Source organism: Jatropha curcas, chromosome 2, assembly GCF_041381405.1.
Source record: "Jatropha curcas cultivar XTBG-Jc1 chromosome 2, XTBG_Jcur_1.0, whole genome shotgun sequence".
NCBI classification, from domain to species: Eukaryota; Viridiplantae; Streptophyta; class Magnoliopsida; order Malpighiales; family Euphorbiaceae; genus Jatropha; species Jatropha curcas.
The window spans coordinates 32,818,431-32,842,465 of record NC_143152.1 but is presented as its reverse complement, the minus strand read 5'-3'; the positions used below and the strand labels follow the sequence as shown (position 1 = coordinate 32,842,465).

Sequence of the window (24,035 nt, the reverse complement as noted above, 5' to 3'; positions counted from 1 at the left end):
AATTGTAAAAAAATAATTTTTTTTCCTTCTTAAAATATTCAAATGACTTATAATCCAGGATAGAACCAATACTTTACTTCTATTATTTAATTGAGTATAATTAATATAAAAATAAATGATTCATATAGTCGATCCAACTAATTTTATATTAAAATTTAATTATTTATATAATTATTAATGAATTTTTATTTGTCAAAATAAATAAATATATAAATAATAGAATTTCCATTAATTGAGATGGAATCATAAAAGCAATTAATTACTTTTTTTAAGAGAAAAGGATTTTGTGATTATTATTAAAAATAAAACAATGTTTAATTGTTTACTTTCATAATATTGGAAAAAAAAATAAACTACTATTATCATTTGGCACATCTTTGTTTTTAAATTAATAGTCTCTATATTTATAACTAAAACTCACCGTGACATTCCGACCCGGCAAAGCGATCCTAGGATGGCAGGCTAGCTAGGGTAGTGGAATGCGGGACACAGGAATGAATCGAATTATATATCAAAAAGAGGAAACTAATCATTAGAGGTGCCTTTTGGTGGAATGGCTGGAGAGTTGGAAGAATTCAAGAATTAAGCGTGCTCGCTTAACAGAAATCTCATGATGGGTGACCTCCTGAAAAGTTTTCCATTTCACCCGCGGGACAAAACCGTGCGGGTAGGGCGTCCGTGGACTACACCAAAGCGGACAATTCCTCTGGTGATTAGAGTTGGGGCGTGACATTCACTATTAAATTTTTATATATTTTCTCTTAACCAACTAAAAATAAGTTAAAAAATAATAAATATAATTAAATTACTTTTTATGTTTTTCTAAAGGAATTACTTTTTATTTATTAGTTTTGTTCTTTCTTGTTCATCTCTAAGGTTGAAAAAGTAAATAAGTTAACAAAAGAACTATATAATTGAAATGCTGTAAAATATAAGGATTGTTAAAATTAATTTTTGAAAGTAAAAATTTTTGACTGATAATTTATACCAAAAGATAAGAGTAATATTTTAAAACTTTTAACGGAAAATACTGAATTTTTTTTAAAAAAAAAAATACATACTCTGATAAAATATTCATTTATTCTGTTATTCATATTCCCTCCCTCTGTATATATAAACATCAGGATCACACCTTCAGTCTTCACAAAACAAAACAGGGGAGAAAGTCCAGCAGAGAGATAAAAAATGTCGGGCTCCAAATTTATTTTAGTAATTTCCGCAACCGTAGCTTTACTGGTATTTGCTTCATCGGTTTTTGCAGACGACGTCGTTGTCCTCACCGAGGACAACTTTGAGAAGGAGGTCGGCCAAGATCGCGGCGCGCTTGTCGAGTTCTACGCCCCCTGGTACTAGCATTTCTCTCTGTGTGTGGACGAAACGCAAAAAAATGAAATAAAATCATAATACGTGAAATTATTAACAATATCTCAATCCCATACGCGCATTATCTCAATGAATATAAGATATTGAAATTGCGCAAATGTACTGGAGTTGAATGGTACTTCGTGATCGATGAGCTAAGTGGATATCTCGATTTATATCAATATTTCTTTTGTGTTTGAATCGATCCTGATAATTCTAGTAATATATATTTGGTTAAATGTTTTACTGTTTGACGATTACGTGATCACCGTTGTATTGAAGTGTTTGGAGTCGTAGAAAGTTATATTCGGATTGGTCTATCTAAATAGTGTTTAGAATAATGTAATATCGTTATTGATTTCTAGTGGAGGCAGCTAATAATGCAATGTTGAAGTGCATATATCATAGTGTTTCCATGTTGAAAATAATTAATGCAGTTTCCAAAATTATGATATGTACAGTAGAGATCATGTAATTTTTGAAACTAGATGGCGGTACCGATTTCTGAGATTATTTAGCATTTCCGGGATGGCTTTATTGGTTATAACATGATCGGAACTGGAATAATGTATGTACATCAGGGAGGGACAGTTTATTTTGATTTGTTCTACTAGCCCCGGATGCCAAATGATTTTATAATTTTTGAAGCTAGAAGATGTAGCATTAATTTCTTAAAATGTTCCCATTTTTTGTTTTTGCGTTCTATGATCTTTGATGGGTTGCTTTTGTCAGTGATATGATCAGACCTGGAATGATGCTTTTGTTCTATGCAACAGGTGTGGGCATTGTAAAAAGCTTGCTCCAGAGTATGAACGGCTTGCCTCAAGTTTTAAGAAGACAAAATCTGTTTTGATCGGAAAGGTTAGCTGTCTACCCCCTGCTTTCGTGCTTCCCGTATTGGTTATCCTGTATTGTTGTTTTTTCAAATTTTAGGCATTTTTTTAACTTATATTATATGAGGCTCTCACATACAATGACTAATTCTCCAATCATATTGAGTTTTGGATGCTATCATTCCAAATCAATATGGATACGATGATGCTCTTTTCCTGGTCATTCATACAAATAATTTTTCTGCTTTTATCTGATATTTCTTGGTGTAGGTGGACTGTGATGAACATACAAGTATCTGCAGCAAATATGGTGTTGCTGGATACCCCGCAATTAAATGGTTTCCCAAAGGGTCCTTGGAACCCAAAAAGTGAGTGTGTTACTCAAACTCGTGTATCTTTTAAATTTCTTCTTCACAGTATAACGTCATTTAAGAAAGGACCACTCTGGACACTTTGCCTACCATACTGAAAAAGAGATTCTCATTCTCTGAATTTCGCAATGTTTTTCCCCAATCTTGTAATGAAAAAATTATGACCTGTCCTGGTGTACTGAAATGACATTTTATAGGTACGAAGGTGCACGCACTGCAGAAGAACTTACTGAGTTTGTGAATTTTGAAGGAGGTACTTTTTTTTTTCCTTTTCTGGAAGATAGGAGGTACTATTGTATACATGTAAACTTATAAAATATCTTATATGATGAAGAAACTAGTAGTGGTCATGGACTAATATTTTCTCTGTTATTCTATCTCCTCAAGCAGTACTGAGAATTCATTCACTAGAATTGTAGGAAAGTCACCTCAGTTATTTTGTATAGATTGACCCATGCTTTTACTTGCTTGTCTACTTTTCTTTGCCAACTACTGAAAATGAGAATGCCTCGTGATTTTCTGTTGCTCATGGTCAATTTAATTGCTGAGAATACATGGGATGATGATTTAAAACTGGGATTTGTTTTTAAATTAATGGATGGACTATTCTTGTAAAATTTCAACCTGTTGCTTGTGGTGCTCAAGTAGAACTTCATTGCATGGGGAAGAAAATATTAAAAAAGGTCTATCATTCTTATGTTTATCAAAGTTGGTGCGACTGGGTTGAGGTTTTGATATAGCAAGCATGAAGTTTCAGGAACTTTACTCAAATGATGCATTTTCACATCATGCTTTTCCTTTTTGATTACAATTGAGAGTTCTTCTAGTGTTTGTGATGGTTTAATTCTTAAGGTTGGTACATTGCTTTTAAAGTAGGTTCTTATAAGCTTCAGTTTGCATTCTAAAAAACATATTTTCCCTTTATATGTAGGAACCAATGTGAAGATGGCTGCAATTCCATCTAATGTTGTGGTACTAACACAGCGTAATTTTAATCAGGTCGTGCTGGACGAAACAAAAGATGTTTTAGTTGAGTTCTATGCACCATGGTTAGTATTGTGACTGTCATCCTTGATTTTGTTTGCACGTCTTTTTAGGGTTACAATTTAGCAGAGGTGAACCAAATAATGGATTGTTTGAGTTCAAGCTTGATGTTGACTTAATTATGTGAACTTCACGCACCTAGGCTTTCTCTCCTAAAATATATAAGTCACAAAGCGGATGTGAGCAAATTTGTCACAGATGTAGCAGGTGAAATACTAATACATGGACGACTCACTCCTCCAATTGCTGCTAACCAAGTTTACCTCAAAAGTGCCGAGGGGTAAAATTAGTGGTTCATAGCATTTGTCTCTTTGAATTCTTAAAAAACCCTCCTACTTTAAACAGTTTAAGAGTCATATGGCCTTTATAAGTAACCATTGCACACCAGGTCTAGTGAAGATGCTTGCAGCGAGCCAGCTCATGAACCTATGAATCAAATCCTTTGTTCAGGCTGGCCTTGGCTGGAGTATTAAGTAATTTCAACTTTATGACTTGCACTCGGATTGTTTGATTGTTGGATTGGGAATGCAAGAGTTTTAAGCCGATCTAAACCTCCGCAGTCCACAAACACATGCCTCACGAGTAGAATTATATATTTGCAACCTGCTGTATCCAAATCATTGAACTTCAGTTTCAATCAGTGTAGTTGTGAGATGGGGCTCCTCAACTACCCAATACGTTTGCAACTAAGCTTCTTTCTTTTTTTTTTTTTTTTTTTTTTCTAATAATGGCAGGTGCGGCCATTGCAAACAACTCGCTCTGGTAAGCGTATTATCTTCTCTTCTCTTTTTATTGTTGATGCAAGCCTTCTTTGCTTGAAGAAGACTAGTGCTAAGGTTGTCATCTGCTTATGTTTTGTAGACATATGAAAACGTTGCAACGGCATTTAAATTGGAGGAAGGTGTAGTTATTGCTAATCTTGATGCTGATAGATACAGAGATTTGGCTGAAAAGTGAGTCCAATGTTAATAAATTTTCAGCTTTATTCATAATGCCTTTGTTCTATCAAAGTTTATGTCTTGAATATCGTGCTGTAAAGGCCATAATCTAATGGAATTGAAATTGCAGGTATGGAGTAAATAGTTATCCAACTCTGAAATTCTTTCCAAAGAGCAACAAAGGTGGTGAAGATTATGGTGGCGGACGGGATTTGGATGACTTTGTGACTTTCATCAATGACAAATGTGGTACTAATCGTTATGGGCAAGGGAAGCTTACTTCAAAAGTTAGTGAGATACATTTATAGATATAGTGTGATTTCTTTTCAAGGATCATCTTTTCACATATAAATGCACAATATAAATATTATTGACATAGGCTGGAATAGTTGCTGCTTTGGAGAACTTGGTTAAAGAGTTTATCAGTGTCAGCAATGACGAGAAGAAAGCAGCAGTCCTTGCCCGAATGGAAGAAGAAGTAGGAAAGCTTGAGGGTGCCAATGCAAGGTTAATATTCTAGTTTTATACTTCACTGTCAAAATTTTTATAAAAAATAATTGCATTAATGCTCGTAGAGCATTATATTCATTTGTTGACGTTGAGGAGCTACCTTACGTATTCATCTTATTAAAGCAACATTGAGCATCCTTCACGATGCACAAACTTTTTGAGTGATGAATATAATGGACCCTTCTTTTTAATACAGTTTTTAGTAACTTTTGTACTTTCCTTTTCTTCACTGTTCGGGTATGTTTAATTTTTTGGTTACTCTTTAGATATGGCAAGATCTACTTGAAAGGTGCCAAGAACTGTGTGGAGAAAGGTGCGGACTATCCCAAGAAGGAAATTCAAAGGCTTGAACGTATGCTTGAAAAGGTGATAAATCTTATCTCAATATCTTTGTCTCCTTTGGTTAGTATGCATTTGTTGTTCTTAATCATATTGGCCTGTGCACCGAAGCTATCTTAAACAACTGGGGTTTTGAGATTCTTTCGATTGCGATCTATTTTATGAGTTGATCCCTACATTAAGATAATAAAATGCTTTTACATATTTAGACCAACTTGATTTGGCCTATAAAATCACCTTTAGCTAATTATAACTAAATTCTTATGATCTCTAATAGTATGTAATTTGTCATGAAGTTGATTTAGGGAGAATTGGTGATGCACTTGATTTTGATGTACTGTTATGAGAATCATTGTTGAAGCCACTTTATTTTAGATTGATTGTAAAATTCGGTTCTGAAGAACTTGCAATTTGTAGTTTTTCACTTGCAGTACTTAGAAAAACGTGTGGGCTAAGTCTGAATAGTTCTCCTTGTTTTATTTTTGTGTACACAGTCAATCAGTGAAGTAAAGGCAGATGAATTCACTCTGAAGAAGAATATCTTGTCATCCTTTGCTTGATCCATGATAGGAGATTAGAAGACACAAGTGAAATCACATCCTTATTTTGCTTGGAATTGTGGGAGCTTTTCCCGGAAAAGTGCTGTTGTGGTGGACTCATGACTCACTTTTCAGGTTTTAGCAGCTCAAGGTTTTCTCTCTCTTTTTTTTTTTTTTTTTTCTGAGGACTATCTCAAGTTAATTTTAGTAGGGAAAAAAGAGGATAAATTATGTTACAACCATTTATATTTAGCTGTGCTAAAATTTGATTCATTAGTATTAGGTTGGTTTTTGTTGTTTCTTGAATCTTGATTAACGATTTATCGTCGTCTTCCTTTTAATTGTTACTGTAAGCTTATACTCTGACCCACCCCACGAGTATTAATTACATATATGTCCTGGACTGTGCCACGTGGCCTGTTGCACAATGTGGGGCAAAGTTGACACCACCCCAGAAGGAACTTAGGATGGTAAACATAACTGTTGAAAAATATTTATTTTTCCTAAAACACTTGTTTAGACGTCGGAAGCAGTTTGTTTAGATGAAATAAATTTTAACAAGAAAGTATTTTTGATGCGAGCAGTGAGAGTATGAGAGAGAGGAGACAAAGAGCGAGTCATGTGACATTTCATAATTGGGGCTCTGCACGTTGTGAAAAGAAAAAGCGTAGCCGTAGAATTTATGTTGCAGTAAGGGAAAAGGGATTCTCTTACCGTCTGAAACTCTCACATGGACCGTGTAATACCTAACATCGTTCAATGAAAAAGACAAACGGATGCTCTCATTTTTCCTTCCATCCTCCACACAATATCTCAATCCATAGGCCATAGGATATATACTATATACCAATAAGCATATAACAAGTGTATCTATCTACATATGTGTGATAAAGTAATGGTTTTGTAAATGAAGTCAGCTGCTCGTAAATTGTCCGATACTCTGATTTCAAAAAGACTCCTTCGATAACGTTAATGAGCCATTTTGAAATATAAAAATAGGAGATTAATTATTTTTAGAATATAAAAATACTTCAGAAACATTTTTAGTATATAAATAATAATATTATTATTATTTTAAGTGTTGAGGAATGATGCAATTCTTTACCAAAACTTGTTTGAAAATTAGTGTATGGTTTCACTTTTCACTTTGCTCGCTAAAATAGTCAAATTAATACTAAAAAGTATTCTATATGAGATATTAAAATTGATCATAGATTTTTATTGTTAAAAGGAAAGAATTGAGAAAAGTGAAAGAATGCAGAAAACAGGTAGATAGCGACTGAACAATATCTGTGGAACTTTGAAAGAGACTTATTTGGTCCGACCCATTAGTTATACATCAGAATTATTCTTACCATTACATATTCATAGCCCATCGACTAAAAATGGACCTCAGGTAGAGACGAAGAGAGCCCCTAATTTGAGTATTACTAAAAATATTAAAAGTATATATCACCGGACTTGATGGAGTTTTTTTTAGACCTTATTGGGTAAAATTAACTAGTTTAAAAATTATTAACTATACGAGCTGTCAGCCGTTTTACTAAATGGTTAAAACATCAATCCTATGTTCAGCAAAACAACTTTTTAAGTAGCTTTTAACATGCTATATTTTAGAGTGTTCAGTAATATAATGTTTGAACAAGATTTTAGAAATTACGATAGCATTTTATCAAAAACTAATCAAATAGCTAGAAGCTATCAAAACAATTAATTTTGCCGAACAGAACAGAGTACTACTAAGGCTGATTAGAAACCAAATTACAAGGCTCAATAAGAGCAAAAATTACAATAACAATAATTATATGATAAATGGTGGTAAGAAGGAGAATTGAACACATGAGTTTGAATCCTCATATTTCTCTATTTCAAAATTCATTTCTTGTGCCCACATAGCCAGAAAAAAAAGGCCTGAAAAACCTCTCCTAGTTTCGAAGCCAACTTGATTTCACAAAAAAGTTTGTATTTCTCGTTTGTTTTTGGAGAATAAAGTTGGTTTTACTTTAAGTATATGAGAAAAAGGTCCATGGATAAACTCAAAAAGGTTCAACTTGATAAAGGCAGGGCAAGATAGTTGAAGTCCCCCCTCCCTTTTCTTTTAGCAAGTGCTAATTTTTGTTCCTTTCTGTTTTGGTTTTTGCTCAGTGAAATCATGGAGCGAAGTCACTGAATCACAAAAAATCAAAAGCAAAAGAAGGCCCAGAGAGAGAAGAATCCAAAAGGAGGTGGCAACAATTTGCTCGGAAGTTTTAGAATGACAACAATTATATCAAGATCAAGTCTGTCTCATCATCCCCAACTCCTTTAAGTCATTGTCTCATTATCTTCTTTATGTCAATGTCTAGGAGACATAAAAAACCCTAATTATTAAAATTTTAGACTTTGCAAGGTCCCCATTTGCAAAAATTTCGTTTACACACCTAAACAATTCCCATTGGTGGACATGCATTTTGCTAATCCTAAATTAAGATAATGAAATAGACAAGCAGATTCTTTCTGGCCCCCAAAACACTGCTGAAGCAATTAAGCAAACAGGTGGTGAGCAAATATCCTAACCACCATTTCATGTGATGCGTGCTTCAAAATGCAATATTACAAAGCTTGGTCCAGCAAGATACAACCAAAATCACATTTAAGTATCTCATGTAATTGTGGGTCAGTGACGGTATTTTTAGGGTATACTCGTGGAAACTGCTGGGTAATATGGGTCCTCCACTACCTAACAGAACAGGGTTATGTCTTTCTTGTATTATTGGTTCAATAAACCAATTAAGTCACTATTTCATTAAATCATGAAATTTTTGTAAACAGGTTTAGGGTTTTCATAATGACAGTTTTGTTTCAACTAAATCAGATTAAGGACCAAGTATTCAACCAGTCAGAGCCAAATTAACACAATAAAGAGTCCAATTAGGGCACTATATAACAAATAATGCAAGTTGTTTACTCAACCAGAAGTAATAGATTGAGCTTTTTTCTCATGGCTTACAGTTAAACAACCCTATGAGTACAAAATACATGGTGGATTAGGGACAGCTTAGCTTAGCTTACTCTTTTTAACAACAAAAAAAGAGAACACCCAACAATAAATACAGAGAGAAATTATCTTAAAAATACACTAAAAAATAAAATTAATAATAATAATAATAATAATTAAAGATCTATACAATTTCTTTAACTGGATCATAGATTTTTACCTTGAAGAAACTGGATTCAAGGCTCTAGCAAATCCATTCATGGCTCCATACCCTTTTGAACTAAACCCTAAGCATCCAAGAAGCCCTTGTCTATAAGGCAAGAAAGTCTTCTTCCTCATTTCCTCTGCCTGGGCTTTACTTGCTTTATAGTGCAATTCATGAGGTGATGTTGGTACCCTTCTTTTCCCTACTCCATTAACTGGCTTCTTCCCTTGACCATTCCCCTTGACTTTTTGGCTCTCCATTGTCAAAGTTGATGCATTGCTTGTTGTAACTTTCTCTTTTGAAGCAGGAACTTGCATGGTTGGTGTGTTGATGGGTTTCTTTTCTTTTGCTGGTGAAAAAGAAATATTAGACCAAAACTTATTATTACTTCTTCCTTCACTTTTGCTTCTGTAAAGAAAATCTTTCAAAAAAACCCATCTTTTTGAGTTCCTTCCAGCTGATGATGATCTAGAAGAAGATGCAGATACTGAAGGAGTTGTATTTTCTTCAATCTTGATACCTTCATTATTTTCTAAAGAAACCGAACTTCCTTCATTAATGGAGTCATAGATCTGGTTTGCTTTCTTGTTTTCTTCATTGTCATTACCGAACTCAAAAGGACAATTACTTCTTAACGGAGACATAGATCTGGTTCTTCTACGCAAAGATTTATCCCGCAATCTCAGATCTCTACCTCTTTTACTAATTTCTATCTCTTCTTCTTCCTCTTCCTCTTCCTCTTCATTTTCAAGATCCAACAATGGAGCCAACACTTGAGGTCTCTCCAGATGAGAAGATAGCTTCATAGGACGGATCTGTCCATTCAAGAACAACTCATCGGCAGAACTCATGGACCCTGTTTGACCTGAACCAGCTGACCCGAGTCTAGCAGAGAATTCAAACTCATACCCAATAGGCACAGAGCCACCATTATCAGGCGATGAAACAGCTGATACAGAATAAGAAGCAGTGGTAGTAATGGCGAAGTGCATTGGACTAGCAGGACAACTATAAAAGAAACCGCCATTAATGGGTCCACGGCCAGGACTAGAAGGAGCACTAACATAAGGAGTAGAACAAGTGCTGTCAAAATCTTCAGAAAAGAGTTGAGCTTGTTGGGCAGAGAGAGAATGGCCATTGTTGGGATTTTCAAGGTCTGGTTTAGGGTCTGGCGGGGAGGTTTGGCCATTTTTGTTGTTGAGCTCCATAATGTGAGAGAGAGAGAGAGAGAGAGAGAGAAGTGGAAGAAGAAGGAGGTGTCAATGACAATGGCGTTTGCGTGTAAATACTAAAAACTGAATATTACTCTAAGTTACATTTATATCGTCTTTTCTGCCATTGTCTTTTCATCCTCCGTACTATAAATTATTAATTATTATGACAAAATAACACTAATTAAAATTAATAATCTTCAATTAACTCCCTAATTACCTTACTTGGTTTTCTTACAAACAACTCCTCTAATTACCATAATACTTTTTTTTTTTTTGGCTAACTATGAAATTTTTTTTAACTTAAATTTATTTTTTTGAAAACTAAAAGAAATTAGTATAATCATTACCAAAAAAAAAAAATTAAAGTATTAATTCCTTTTTTATATGTACTCAACTACTAGGGGGTATTTTGGTAAAGTCTCCAATTGATAATTTTCCTACTCTTTCTGATTATGACATTGACTTGTACATTTGGAAAGGAAAGATTAATTTTGACAAACTGCATACATCTAACTATCAATATACCTACCAGATGACAATAAGAAGGACTTAGCACTCTCTTTCCCTTTTTTTTTTTTTTTTTTTTTTTTAATGAACTAGATTTCGTTATTGTTTAAAATAAATCTTGAGTAGGGATAAGGGTTGGATCAATTTGATTCAATCGAATCAAATCAATAAATTAAATTTTTTTATGAAAAACTCAACCGATTTAGTTTCCATGTAGTTTATTTTGAGTTAAATCGATTTGATTTTTAAAGTATTTTTTTAAGTTGGTATAATAAATAAAATTTAATTTTTTATTAATGTAAATATTAAAAATCGAACTAAATTGATTAGTTAAATTAGTTTGGTTTACTGTATTATGCTACAAATTTTCACTTTTTTTTTTTTTTTGATATTGGAAGAGGAGATTTGAACTTGAATCTATTGTCAAGTCGTATGTGTATCTACAACTAGGCTATACTTTGATGTGCCAAAAATTTAATCATTTGATAATACTTAATGTGATGACATATCTCCATGAAAAAATAAATATCGTAATTTTTAAAAAAATTATAAATAAATCCATAGATATTATTAAATTTTGAACTCATAAATTTGTTAATGGCATCATAGGCATGTTTCATGCATTAACCAATGTGATTTAATAAAAACAAAAGCATAATAAGGATTATAGATTGAATAAATTTGATGGAACAACAAGATTGAGCATTGAAGAGAAGAAGAAAATGGCAGCAAAAGAAGGAGCTGCGATTGTGATTTGCTGCGATTGGGACAGTGGATTCATCGTTCATCTTTGCATTTTCTGGCGAATCCAACGTTTCCAACAATTCCATCGAACACTGTTCTTGATTTGCTTTGTTGTTTAGTATTTCGTTTAGTGTTTCGTGCTTGCTTTCTATGTTCAGTGATGTAAGCATCGCATTGAAAAATACTGTGGCCATGCATGTAAGCTGTTTGATGAAATGTCTCAAAGAAGTGAAGCTGATTGCAGTGTTAGGTTTAGAAGCAGAACCGTAGTTTGGCTTTCGCAATCTTAAGTTTGTCGTGTTTCTTCCTTGATTTATAATCTGGCTGTGTTTCAAAAAGATCAAAATGAATACAGGAAAGAACAAGGATTGCTGTTTAAGGGTACTGCTGCAATTTTCCAGATTGGGGTTATTGGATTCTTGATTCACAACAGGATGTAATGGGTATTTTTGAGTAACCAATCATATGTGATGACAAACTTTTCTTGCGCTATGCATGTTGATTTTCTTGCAATTGCATGAGCGCAGCTGTGTCAATTTGTTTCTTTCTTGTGAATGATGAAGACCTCATTGAAGATGCTCTACAGGTGAAAGTTCGGGAGGAATCATGAATATCCTTTGTTGGAACTGTCGAGGACTTGGTCACACTCGAGCGGTTAATGCACTAAATGATCTTATTCGATGCAATAAGCCAACGGTCATTTTTTTGTCTGAAACTTTAGTTGCTTTGAATAAAATTGAGCAGCTCCGTTGTAAGCTTCATTATGATCATTGTTTTGCTATAGACGCGGTGGGACGCAGTGGTGGCTTAGCCGTTTTGTGGAATTCTCATATTAATTTAGAAATTATGCGTTATTCTTCACATTTTATTGATATGAAAATTACGGAAGCTGCAGGTTTTACTTGGCGACTCATTGGTTTTTATGGCATGCCGGAAAGACATCGTAGGCAACTTTCATGGAACGTCCTCCGATCTTTAGCTAGGCTGGCAACCCTTCCTTGGTTAATTTGTGGCAATTTTAACGATCTAATGTTCGCTGAAGAAAAGAAGGGGCGTAATCCTCATCCTCCATGTTTACTACAGGGTTTCTCGGATACTGTGGCTGACTGTGGGCTGATTGACTTGGGAATGTCGGGGTACCCTTTTACTTGGGCTCACGGCAGAGGTCAAAACCGGGTAGAGGAAAGACTGGACAGAGCTTTGGGGAATATCACTTGGCAGAATCATTTTGCTAATTATCAGGTCTAGAACTTAGTCTCAAGTAAGTCTGATCACTCTCCTCTTCTCATTCTCACTTCCCCCAGAGTTAGAAATTTGAGGCCCCAACGTTTTCGATTCGAGAATTTTTGGCTAGAGGAATCTGATGTGGATGTTGTGGTTAGAGAGAGTTGGACCAGCTATGATGGTGTTGATGTAACGGGGAGGATAAAGGTTTGTGGACAATGTCTACAGAGCTGGAGTAGGAGACTAAAGCTTCGGTTTAGGCAGGATGCAAAGCAGCTGACAGTGCAACTTGAGAATCTTCGGATTAATGGTAATATTGAACAATTTGAAGGTGTGCAGCGTAAGCTTGATGATGTTCTGTACCGCGAAGAGGTCTTCTGGTCCCAAAGAGCGAAATCCCATTGGCTGCAATCAGGGGATATGAACTCTCGGTACTTCCATGCAACTGCTAAAAAACGGAAGAAATCAAAGCAAATATTTCGGCTGAAGGATACTAATGGCGAGTGGATAAGTGATAGCAATTTGTTGACAGGTATGGTGAGCGACTACTTTGTTAATCTATTTAAGGCAGGGAATGCTGACTTAAGCCCTGTTGTGGGTTTATTCTCTCCTATGGTTTCGGATAATGATAATCTCATGCTACTTAGAGACATTTCAGTGGACGAGGTTAAATTGGTTGTGAAACAGATGCATGCGGATAAAAGCCCTGGGATAGATGGACTAAATCCTAGATTCTACCAGAGGTTTTGGGATATTGTGGGCCATGATGTAGTTTAAGGTTGTCGAGACTGGTTTAATGCAGGTGTCTTTCCGGATAATCTCAACGATACCTTAATTGTGCTGATTCCAAAAACAGAAGACCCAGAGGCAGTGAAGGACTTTCGACCTATTTCACTCTGCAACGTAGTTTACAAAGTCTTTGCTAAGATCCTGGCAAACAGGCTGAAGACCATCCTGCCTAATCTCATCTCACTATCTCAGTCAGCTTTTGTCCCGGGCCGATTGATTTCAGATAATGTGTTAGTTGCTTTTGAGTTAATCCACTCTATGAAAACACGAATGATCGATCGTCGAGGAGCTTCCGCACTGAAAGTTGATATTTCTAAAGCCTATGACAGAATTAACTGGTGCTATCTACGGGCTGTTCTGCAGGGTTTGGGTTTTCACCAGCGTTGGGTGGACTTGATCATGATGTGTGTTTCCTCTGTTAAATATTGGGTTGGAGTAAACGGGGATGATATTGGCCCAATTATTCCGGAACGTGGGTTGAGACAAGGTTGTCCATTATCTCCCTATTTATTTATACTTTGTGCTGAAGGACTATCAAAGCTGTTTAATAAGTCTGAAAATGATGGTCGCCTCAAAGGCTGTAGAGTCTCGAGAGCTGCACCCTGGTTATCTCACTTGTTGTTTGCAGATGATAGTTTGTTCTTTTTCGAGGCATCACAGGTTCAAGCTCTAGAGATAAAAAATATCTTAGTCACTTATGAAGCAGCTTCGGGTCAAACGGTAAATTGGCAAAAATCTGGCATTTTTTTTAGCTCTAACACTTCTGCAGTGGATAAGGATGCTGTGACAGGGGTCTTTGGTGTACTTGCTCCTTTGAATCACGGAAGGTATCTGGGCTTGCCCTCGTTAGTTGGTCGGGAAAAGAGGCGTATCTTTTCTTTTTTGAAGGATCGAGTGAGGAAGTTGGTTAGTGGTTGGAACCAAAAACTTTTATCAAAAGCGGGTAAAGAGGTGCTAATAAAGTCTATAGCACAAGCTATCCCTTCATTCTGTATGAGTGCTTTCCTTATACCAGTATCCCTCTTACTAGAGCTCCAGAGGTTAATGAACTCTTATTGGTGGGAAGGAAAGATGAGATGGTTGAGTTGGGAAAGGCTATGTGTAGCAAGGGAAGAAGGAGGTTTGGGTTTTAGACATTTGTGCAGTTTCAATCTAGCCATGTTAGGAAAACACTATTGGAGGCACTTACACAATACAAATTCTCTCCTTTATCGTTCTTTCAAATCTAAATATTTCCCAAGTGGGACCTTTCTTGGAGCAGGCGTTGGCCGTAATCCAAGCTTTGTCTGGAGAGGGATTTGTGCAGCTAAGGATGCCATCTGTTCAGGGTTTCGGTGGAGAATCGGAGATGGTCAGTTAGTAAATGTCTGGACCGAGCCGTGGCTACTCTGGGATAACCAGTTTCGAGTTAACTTGCCTATTCTCTCTGGTTTTGAGCATATAAAGGTTTCGGACCTTATTTTGACACAAGGGGAACGTGCTTGGAATTTGCCTCTGATACACGACCTTTTTAATCCTTCAATTGCTGAACTTATCACTTCTATTCCTTTAGCTACAACTATTCAGGAAGACACCCTCATATGGCACTGGACAGACTCAGGGATATATTCTGTGAAATCGGGATACAAAGTAGTAGCATCTCAATATGTGGATGTTGAAGATGATTTACGGTCAGGCTTTTGGAAAGCTCTGTGGTCTTTGAAAATTCCGCCGAAAGTGAGGCATTTCCTCTGGAGGTGTTGCTGAGACATTTTGCCAGTTAAAACAACTCTAGAAAGAAGGGGAATGGAACTTGACACAGGATGCGATTACTGTGGTGCTACCGAAACGTTAGCTCATGCTCTTGTTGAGTGTCCAAAAGCAAGACTTTGTTGGCAGTTTTTTGGTGTTCAACCTAATATTGGCAACTTTCCAAATTTCTTACAGATGCTCGAACATTTAAACAAGGCGTGGGAGAGCGCATTTTTTGACAGTTTTATTATGGGCTTGTGGAGTGTTTGGCTGAGCCGTAATGAGCTAAAATGGAACCATGTGGAAGAAGGACCTTATCATGTGGTTACTCGTGCTAGAAGTATGCTTGCATCTTGGAAGAAAGCCCAGCTGAAGTTGTCAGGTTCGGATACAGGCATAGGTGCTTCTGCAGGTAGTCAATGGCTTCCGCCACCTACTGGCACTTTTAAAATAAACTTTGATGTTACTCTTCTCCCCTCTGTTGGCCATGGAGCTATCGGTGCTGTAATCTCAAACTGCCATGGCGGGTTCGTATCAGCAGCAATGTCTTCTCTGCATGGTTGTTCTTCCCCAGCAGTAGCAGAAGCTCAAGCGTTAAGAAAGGTATTATCCTGGGTGCTATCAGGTCATCCTAATCTGACGATCCAAATTGAAACCGATTGCCTGCAAGTTTATCATGCTATGAAGAGTTCTGCCCACGACTGGTCTGAGTTTGGAGTTGTTATCTCTGAATGTAAACTTCTCTTAGTCCAATTGCCTAGTGTTACCTTGGCTTGGATTAGAAGACAAGCAAATGATATAGCTCATGTGTTGGCTAAATCAGTTCCTAGCGAGGCTTGTTTTCAAATTTGGGATAGTATTCCCGCTTGTATTGCTCATTTCTTTCATTAATAATATGAATCATAATTCAAATGCCAAAAAAAAAAAAAAAAAAGCATAATAAGGATTAAAATGTATTTTCTTTAGTCAATTGATATTAAAAATTAAATAATTAATATAACCCATTGGGGTAGGGTTCAATGGTTACCCACAATTTAAGGGCACATTGTACATATAATAAGTCATAAAAAGAATTAAAAAGGTGTTAGCCTTGAGAGAAGATTAGGGATCCCATTCCCATGTGGGGAAATGGGAGAAAGGGTTTTATGCCATTTATCAATATTTATGGAAGATCGATAATAAAAAGTAAGAGTGTAGTAAACTTCACAAAATAAATAAAATTTAATAATAGTCGAATTAATAAAATAAAAAAAGAAAAAGAAAAAGAAAAGCAAGCATTTACAAACTAGAGACTACATGCTAAAGTCCCTAGTCCTACAATGGGTAGGGCTTCCCTCCTGGTGATGTCACTCCCATGAAGAGTTGAAGACCATCTGGAGGTCACATGCCCTTATCTCTATGCTGTCTTCCACATCAAGGGCATATCTTATTTGCTCATCAGCCGTCAGATTTGCCTCGAGATTCATAAGTAGATTGATTAATCAGAAAACAAAAGAGAGAGTCCCTAATCTGATGATCAAGATGGAGCTTTGGATTTGGATGGACTCTAAAATTATTGGGTCATATAACACTAAATACCTTAAATCATTGACATGTTGCAATTCTGATGTTACAGATCATTTTTTTGTACTCAAATATTCCCGTTACAACGTTCACAAAAATAAATTAAAAATAATATGATATTTTTTTTAAAAGAATTCAAAAAGCATTCGAAAATTTTTTTTATGAACTGTTGTTTTTCAAGAAAATAACCATATTTATAGAAATAAATTTCATGAACTAATTAATAAATATATCAAACAAGCTAGATGAAATTATAATTATAAAAAGATTTGAGGGATTAAATAATTATTTATCCATGTATTATTGAAAAATGAAGACGAGAAGTATAAAAACAATAATAAAAGGCGTAGGTATGCTTTTGGAACAAAAAGGAGTATCTGAATATAGGATCCTAACTTTAGGCTGAGGTTCTGCATAAATAAACTCCACTCTAATTAATAATTAATCATTAATTATCTTCTTAAACAATTCATTAATCAGAATAAAGATAACATAATAATCTGTTGACATTGCAGAAATATGGTGTCTCTTTTCAGTTGTCTCTCTATCCAAGAAAGAAGAATATTGGTATCCATACACAAAAATAGCTTCAGCCAATCCATTTTTGACATCTGTGTTTCCTCACGTTGAATTTTACCCCTGCCATTTTTCTTCATTTTATAATACTTAAGAGTTACAGGGTGGTCTTCCATAAAATCAATTGTTTTTATAAGTGTTAGCTGTTGTAATAACCTTTTAGATATTTTATTTGAATAGATTTTTATAAAATGTTAAATTATAGGAATTAATTTTTTATAAAATGTTACTATAACTAAATTAGTTCAAACACACTAATTTAATGAATACATTAAAAAATAGTGCAGTCAAAAATAATAAAAACAATTTAAAAGGCTTATATATATATATATATATATATATATATATACCGAGCTAAACCATTGAATAAGTAATCTCAAATAATGGAGACAAATTGAAACCCTGCAATTGGGTTGTTAATGTCTTAATTGTTGTTTGTTAAGCTAAGTAAATGGTTCCATCTGACTTGACTGACATTTGAGAGGAAAGGAAAAAGAGAAGAAAAATTAGGGTTTTTGCAATTGGAAATGAACCAAATGATTTATTATTAAAGGTGATTCAGTTAATGGTAGCATGTGAGATGTGTTGAAAATTTGAGACACACCTTGTGGAGACCTATCTGAAAGGCATATAACCCCAAAAATGAATGTTTTGCGTACCCTAAAAGGAATTCTAAACCTCAAGTTTCATAGCTCCATCCAAAGTAAGTAGGCCAATGATGTGATAAATGATAATAAATGAAATCTTAGGGCAAGTTTCTTTGATTTTGTTTTTTTCTTCAATGGCTATTTATAGATTATTAGGGCATGACTATTAAAAATCAAGAATGGATGAACTCAGCCTAGTTGATTGTCAACCTTCTAATGAATTAAATATTAATAGAATCATTTTTCCATTCTTTATTTTCTATTGTTCAATTGGTCATTGTAGATAATAGCAGGTGGAGATTTATGATGGATGAGAGAGAATAATAGCTAATGCTAAACTGTTTGAATAGAAGTCAAACCAATTTAGATATGGAAATCTAGAGGGCACTAATATTTTATGAAGTGGGGGGCACCCTTAAACTAATTGGGATTAAAGATATGATCTTTAATGGAAAATGACAAGTGGGTCATACGTGATTATATCAATTATATACTCTCCTACACCAAAACAAAAGATTATGAGGTTAAAAACTTCCATAAATACACTAGATTTTAATTTCAATAGAAGAGAAGCCTTTCTTAGAAGGACTTTACAAGAAAAGTAAATCAGAAACTAGTTCATCAACCAAAGAAGTTAGTATTTCCCTCTCAATTTCTACACCTTCTTCAAATGCTTCGATGTTAAAGTCAAGCCATTTCCCATTTTGAGTGCTCATGTCTCTGTCTACAAGCTCATCTACCATTAAGTCTCCCATTCCTTTCCAACCTAAGATCTCTCTATGTATTTCTTCTGCCAACCACCACCCTTTTCTTTGAAACAATGTACACAATTTAGCCAATGAGTTGCAGCTCCCAACAAAAGTCTGCTTGCATATGAGATCCAAACGTTCACTAACACAATCGAACAAAATCTTTCGCTCAAGCTTGGAGTACTCTTCTTCATTTCTTTTCGTTCTATTTCTTTGATTTTCCAACAGAAAGAAAACATTCGGAGTAATGACATTTGGAGTTTGATCCAATGCGAAATCTTTCAACTTTAACTCTGTATTGTTAAGTACATCCCTCACATAATCTAGTTCCCAGTCATTTGATTCATTAAATTCAGTTGTAGTGAATGTTCCAATTATGTGCTTTCTCCCCATTTCTACTGTAGATATTGAGGAGGCTGCGTCTGATAATTCTGTCTCTCCTTCAACTTCTAAGGATTTGTTTGTTGAAAAACCATAGAGCATGTTGTCAGATTGAACTGGTGAACAAAAAAGCACATTAGTTTGTTACTATTAATGCATATTTTCATCCACAAAAAGGACAATCATGAAAAAAAAAAAAAAAAAAAAAAAAAAAAAGAGGAACAAGATCATAATATGTAATCAAGAAATTTCCAGGCTTACATGAGTTCTATAAAGGTTGTGTTGATTACAAAATATCTCACATCATATTAATAATTAACACAAATCCTAAACGTGCAAAGAATCCCAAACCAATCCAAATAATTCTGAGAGAAGAGCTTGTATACTTATTTTTTATAATGCACTGTCTTCTAAGAAAAACAAAACATAACTGCCATATGCTTGCCAAATTTCCTTATCAATTCTAGGCTGCTGATTAGTTCTTAGCTTGATATATTTGATTAAATATGGAAATATAATGCATGTGGTAATATGATTTCTGAATCACAATTATATTTAGCAAAACAGAAAAAAAAAATGTCAGTGGAATTATGCGCATGCTATTACCATTGGGAGTCGAGCAACTTCCACTCTCAAATGAAGGTTCAAGAATTGAAACTGGAGTTAGATATGGACACTCAGGGTCTTTTTCAGCTTTGCTAAAATTGCTGCTACAATTAAGCTCTTCCATTTCTTCAGATTCCTGATATGGGTAAAAAGAAATTAGTATTGGCCAAAATTGATGTCAATATAAATATATCCGTAAGTACAACTTGCTGAAACACCTTTAATCCATAACGTTAGAGAACAAGTGAAGGTTACCCAAGAAGCAGATAGTTAACACAAAACTAGAACTGAATGCTAATTTCAACAAAGAAAGGTTGTGATAGTATAGCAAAAGGCAGAAGCTAAAAGCCAAACAGACAGGATGGATAACAACACTGCAGAACCATTAACAGAAAGAATATTGCGACTGCTTCTGAGCTCACTGGTTATGAATGATGGCTCCATTTCTGGCATCTAGCGGGGAAAAAAATCAGTCACTAGAAGTTTAAGTTTCACTGTTGTAAGAGTGTATACTACTATTATTTTTCTCATTTGGAAACATTTAAGTTCTAGTTTAGGCCTTGAACATAGAAAAAAAACCCAAACATATTGAAATACCAAAGGAATAATATGGATTAGAGAAATAAAGAAAAATGCTGCTTCAAATTATAAGCGTATAGTAGACACACCTGCAAGTTTTGATTCTTGATAAGCTTCGGATCCTCCACTGGAAAGCAATCAGAGTTATCTACCTCGTCTGAGTTGTCATTTTCTTCTACAAGTTGAAACCTCCTGTCCTCTGCTGCAGGAATGGTGTTAACCACGTCGAATGTGGAAATAGAATTCTGTAAACTGGATGTAGAACTATCAGCAGTCTCTTCCCTAGCCAAATTACAATTGGATGACTTGACTTTATTTGTTAACTCTTGCAGCTTTTGTTCCAAAAGAGCACCCAAAGCATCACCAGGGATTATATTTAACCCAGGAAAAGAAGACGTGGACCTTGTCAAGTAAGTATAATTATTAATAACACAAGAATCATCGGCACAGCTGTTAGTTTTTCCCGTCATAGAGACCTGGGGATTGGGTGTGGTCCTCTTCACAGGAGATGTGAATGTAAATGAAACAACATCAATGCTATTTTTCCTGTTATCTACAGATGTCTTTGTGCTTCCATCTACTGCAAGATTACATTTTATGTACCTGTCATCTCCATTAAATGATGCATTATCAGAAACACTTCTGCCAATTTGGAGATCATCATTAACAGACTGTTTCTTCCAAGATATACTATTTGGTTTCTCCTTGTCAGAATCTATAGCCACAGAGCGCATCTTTCTGGACATAGTTTCAGGCTTTAAAACAACTTTATTCACAGTCCTGCTTTGCGCTACAGAACCATTCATGGGCTGAGTTTTGCTGCCGGGCTGGTTAGAGAACGATTTCTTCAAAGTTGAAGTCTCTTTACCAGATAGAGAATTTTGCTTCTGGCTATTCTGCCTAAGCACATTAGCAGATCTGCTTTCCGACTTTCTCTTGGTCTTCTGCGTGCTAGGCAGGCTCTTAATTGACTGATTAGACCTGATCTCTTTCTGCTTCTTTATGTTGTTATTACTTGATATGACACTCTCCCTTCTCTGAACATTGGACTTCACTTCTACTGCAAGTGAAGTTGACTTTCCTTTATTCCTTAAATTGTTTGAAGCACCTTTTTCAGCAAACGTTGAAGCATTGCGCGACTGTGCATCTTCTGAACCACTCCGTCTCCTATCACTATGCTGTCCTTTCATATGTTTGGCAGCAGACAATTCATTTGATCTTTGAGGCCTAGATACATTATGTGCTACTTCCATTTTCTGTTTCAAATCCCGAATTCTCAATGGAACTGAGGATGATGCAATTGATGGCACTTTACTATTCATAGTTACCTTAGGACTTGCATCAATTATCTTTGCAGCTGCCTCTATTATGTAAGCAGCATTCTTTGTTGGGATGAATCCAGGATTCCTGATCGGAGACAACAGCTTATGGTGCGTAACTGGAATTGGTTTAGCTGATTTTGGAGGCAATATTTCAGTTTGAAATCTCTCAATTGGCCGATTTTGCACCTTTTGTGACCTTGGTTCCAAAGAATTCCAAGAATACCCTCCCTGGTTACTGGAAATGCTGAGGTAGTCCATGGGGTTATACTCACTCCATAAATTAGGAGTACTCCTATCATGTTGAGATGCTCCAAGTGAAGAGGAAACAAAAAATGGGGTAGAGGATGCCTCCTCAACACTTGTTGTTGGCAAAGAATCCAAGCCCATAAGCCTGGCAACCACCCCAGGTGCTCTAGTTCCATAACCTTCATCACTGGTTACTGATGATGCGTAACTGAAGTCACTACTCCCTCTGTTACTTGAATTTGGTCTTCTATCATCCACCTCTATCTGAATATACAGCAAAATTTCAACATTTTGTTAAGGTTAAAAGTTAAGAAATATCAAAATTAGTATATTACAATAAAAGAGAAACTCTCACCTCATGAAGCTGTGATTTAGTAATATATCCAACATTTTCTTTTCCTTGCTTTGATCCTTCTACAATCACAATGTGGGGGGAAGTTGAATAATTGATTGACACTAGCCCATTTAAGAAATTGCGCCAAGAAGAAGCAATATAAAATCTAGAAATAACATATGCATATCCAAAATCTAGAAGGAAAAAAGATCGTACCAGCTACTTCAAAATTGTTCGAGAACAGCTTCTTACGAGACTTCCCATTCCAATCAAAAAAGTGGAAAAAGCCTCCCTTTGAACGCTTTCTCTCACCCTCCATTATCTCATCTACAAACAAAAACAACTTAACAGTGTCAATAGAAAACTTAAACGCTCAAAAGCCGGGTTAGACCACTGATTACTAAATTCATAAGCACATAAATATATTCCAGCACGAGAATGAGATACACAATTCGCATAAACCTTAACTCGTCGACATCTTATCATTTCACAAAATTAGATAACTAAATAAATATCAAACAAAATCAATTTGGACAATTTATCCTAATTTATGGACTTGAAAATTGTCAACGAAGTTCAAATCAAATAGTGGGATTAACGATTAGAAGAAACTGTGGCATGTTTTAACTCTCAAATCGCAAGCACGCCTGATATCAGCCATATTGCTCATTCAGCTAGGTAAATCAAATCGTTATAAACAATATTACCAAAATTTCAAGGACAATGGAGAAAAACGAATAATTTCTTGAAATGAGATTTAAAATGAGAAAAGGGAAAATAGAGGGAAAGAAAAAAAAAAAAAAAAAAAAACACACACACACACACACACAAACCACATCAATCGACAGCTTACCTGAGATTCTTCGAGTGCAGAACACAAAAGTTCGTCCTTTTCTTTTTGCACAAACATAAAATCAACGAAATCCCATTTCTATGGAGCCAGCAAGCAGAATGGGAGTATCCAAAAACAACTTAGATCAAATGGGTAATCTTAAAATGAATAAAAGATTAAGACTTTAAGCTATTTCAATCAATCTCACCAGATACTCAATGTACACATAGCCCATTCTTCTACAAGAAGATAAAGGAAAAGAAGAGAAGAAATCAATGCCAGTCCAAAGACATAAAATTAGGGTTGAAAAGAAAAGGCCAAAAAATAAAAATTTTAAAATGAACCCAAAAAGAGCCAAGAAATGCAGATACTGAGAGATATACAGAGATTTTGGGTACACAAGAAATAGTCCAAAAGGAATGCAGTAAGAGGAAGGATCCGCCAGTTTAAAGATATTAAAATGTGTCAGAAAATGGATGGAAGAAGAGAGATGGTGTTTGTCTGTGTGGCGTGAGCAATAAATTTTTGTAGAAGATGACACCGCTAAGATTTTAAGGCCAGAGTGACCTGAGCTTGAGGCACCTCTCTTGTCTTGTGAAATGTGAAACTGTAATTGTGAATTATTATCACCAACTACTATGAAAGTCCATTTTCACTCGTATCAGTATAGTTTGACAATCTTGCAGCGTAGTCTTTCTGCATATGCGTTTGGACATGTTTTGCCACTTGGTGAGTTCCACTCTTAATGAAGGGCTCAAAGGAGTAATTGGAAGTAGGTTTTTTTTTGTTTTCTTTCAATTAGTGCCTTTATTTTTTCCGAATTATTGGAATTAGGTTTTTTTTTTTTTTTTATCATGTTCCATTAAGCTTATA

General features: G+C 35.3%; 5 protein-coding genes across 6 annotated transcripts; 3 read left to right on the top strand and 2 right to left on the bottom strand.

Moving 5' to 3' along the window:
- The first annotated feature begins 1,129 nt into the window (after positions 1-1,129).
- On the top strand, positions 1,130-6,235 carry LOC105647442 (putative protein disulfide-isomerase A6). The gene is made up of 11 exons (XM_012233530.4): positions 1,130-1,346; positions 2,139-2,223; positions 2,466-2,563; positions 2,764-2,819; positions 3,498-3,615; positions 4,345-4,372; positions 4,472-4,563; positions 4,679-4,835; positions 4,928-5,055; positions 5,325-5,424; positions 5,892-6,235. Exons 1-11 carry the CDS (start codon positions 1,186-1,188, stop codon positions 5,955-5,957), a joined length of 1,089 nt encoding a protein of 362 aa, XP_012088920.1. The 5' UTR covers positions 1,130-1,185; the 3' UTR covers positions 5,958-6,235.
- A 2,590-nt stretch (positions 6,236-8,825) lies between these two features.
- Positions 8,826-10,419, bottom strand: LOC105647443 (stress response NST1-like protein (DUF1645)). The gene has a single exon (XM_012233532.4). It carries the CDS (start codon positions 10,324-10,326, stop codon positions 9,130-9,132), a length of 1,197 nt encoding a protein of 398 aa, XP_012088922.1. The 5' UTR covers positions 10,327-10,419; the 3' UTR covers positions 8,826-9,129.
- Positions 10,420-12,189: 1,770 nt separating this feature from the next.
- Positions 12,190-13,584, top strand: LOC149498665 (uncharacterized). Its single transcript, XM_089717364.1, has 2 exons — positions 12,190-12,719; positions 12,888-13,584. Exons 1-2 carry the CDS (start codon positions 12,190-12,192, stop codon positions 13,582-13,584), a joined length of 1,227 nt encoding a protein of 408 aa, XP_089573490.1.
- Positions 13,585-15,381: 1,797 nt separating this feature from the next.
- Positions 15,382-16,218, top strand: LOC149498664 (uncharacterized). The gene has a single exon (XM_089717363.1). The coding sequence runs from the start codon at positions 15,382-15,384 to the stop codon at positions 16,216-16,218; it is 837 nt and encodes a 278-aa protein (XP_089573489.1).
- Positions 16,219-18,629: 2,411 nt separating this feature from the next.
- Positions 18,630-23,894, bottom strand: TRM8 (GPI-anchored adhesin-like protein). 2 transcript variants are annotated; one of them, XM_012233535.4, is made up of 7 exons: positions 23,371-23,894; positions 23,184-23,261; positions 22,547-22,657; positions 22,352-22,410; positions 20,518-22,260; positions 19,850-19,985; positions 18,630-19,359 (listed from the first exon to the last, which is right to left on the bottom strand). In XM_012233535.4, the coding sequence occupies exons 3-7, from the start codon at positions 22,647-22,649 to the stop codon at positions 18,704-18,706; spliced, it is 2,697 nt and encodes an 898-aa protein (XP_012088925.1). In that variant the 5' UTR covers positions 22,650-22,657; positions 23,184-23,261; positions 23,371-23,894; the 3' UTR covers positions 18,630-18,703. The 2 variants fall into 2 exon arrangements, with proteins under 2 accessions (XP_012088925.1, XP_012088923.1); XM_012233533.4 differs by having other exon boundaries at positions 23,184-23,894.
- Between the last annotated feature and the right edge of the window lie 141 nt (positions 23,895-24,035).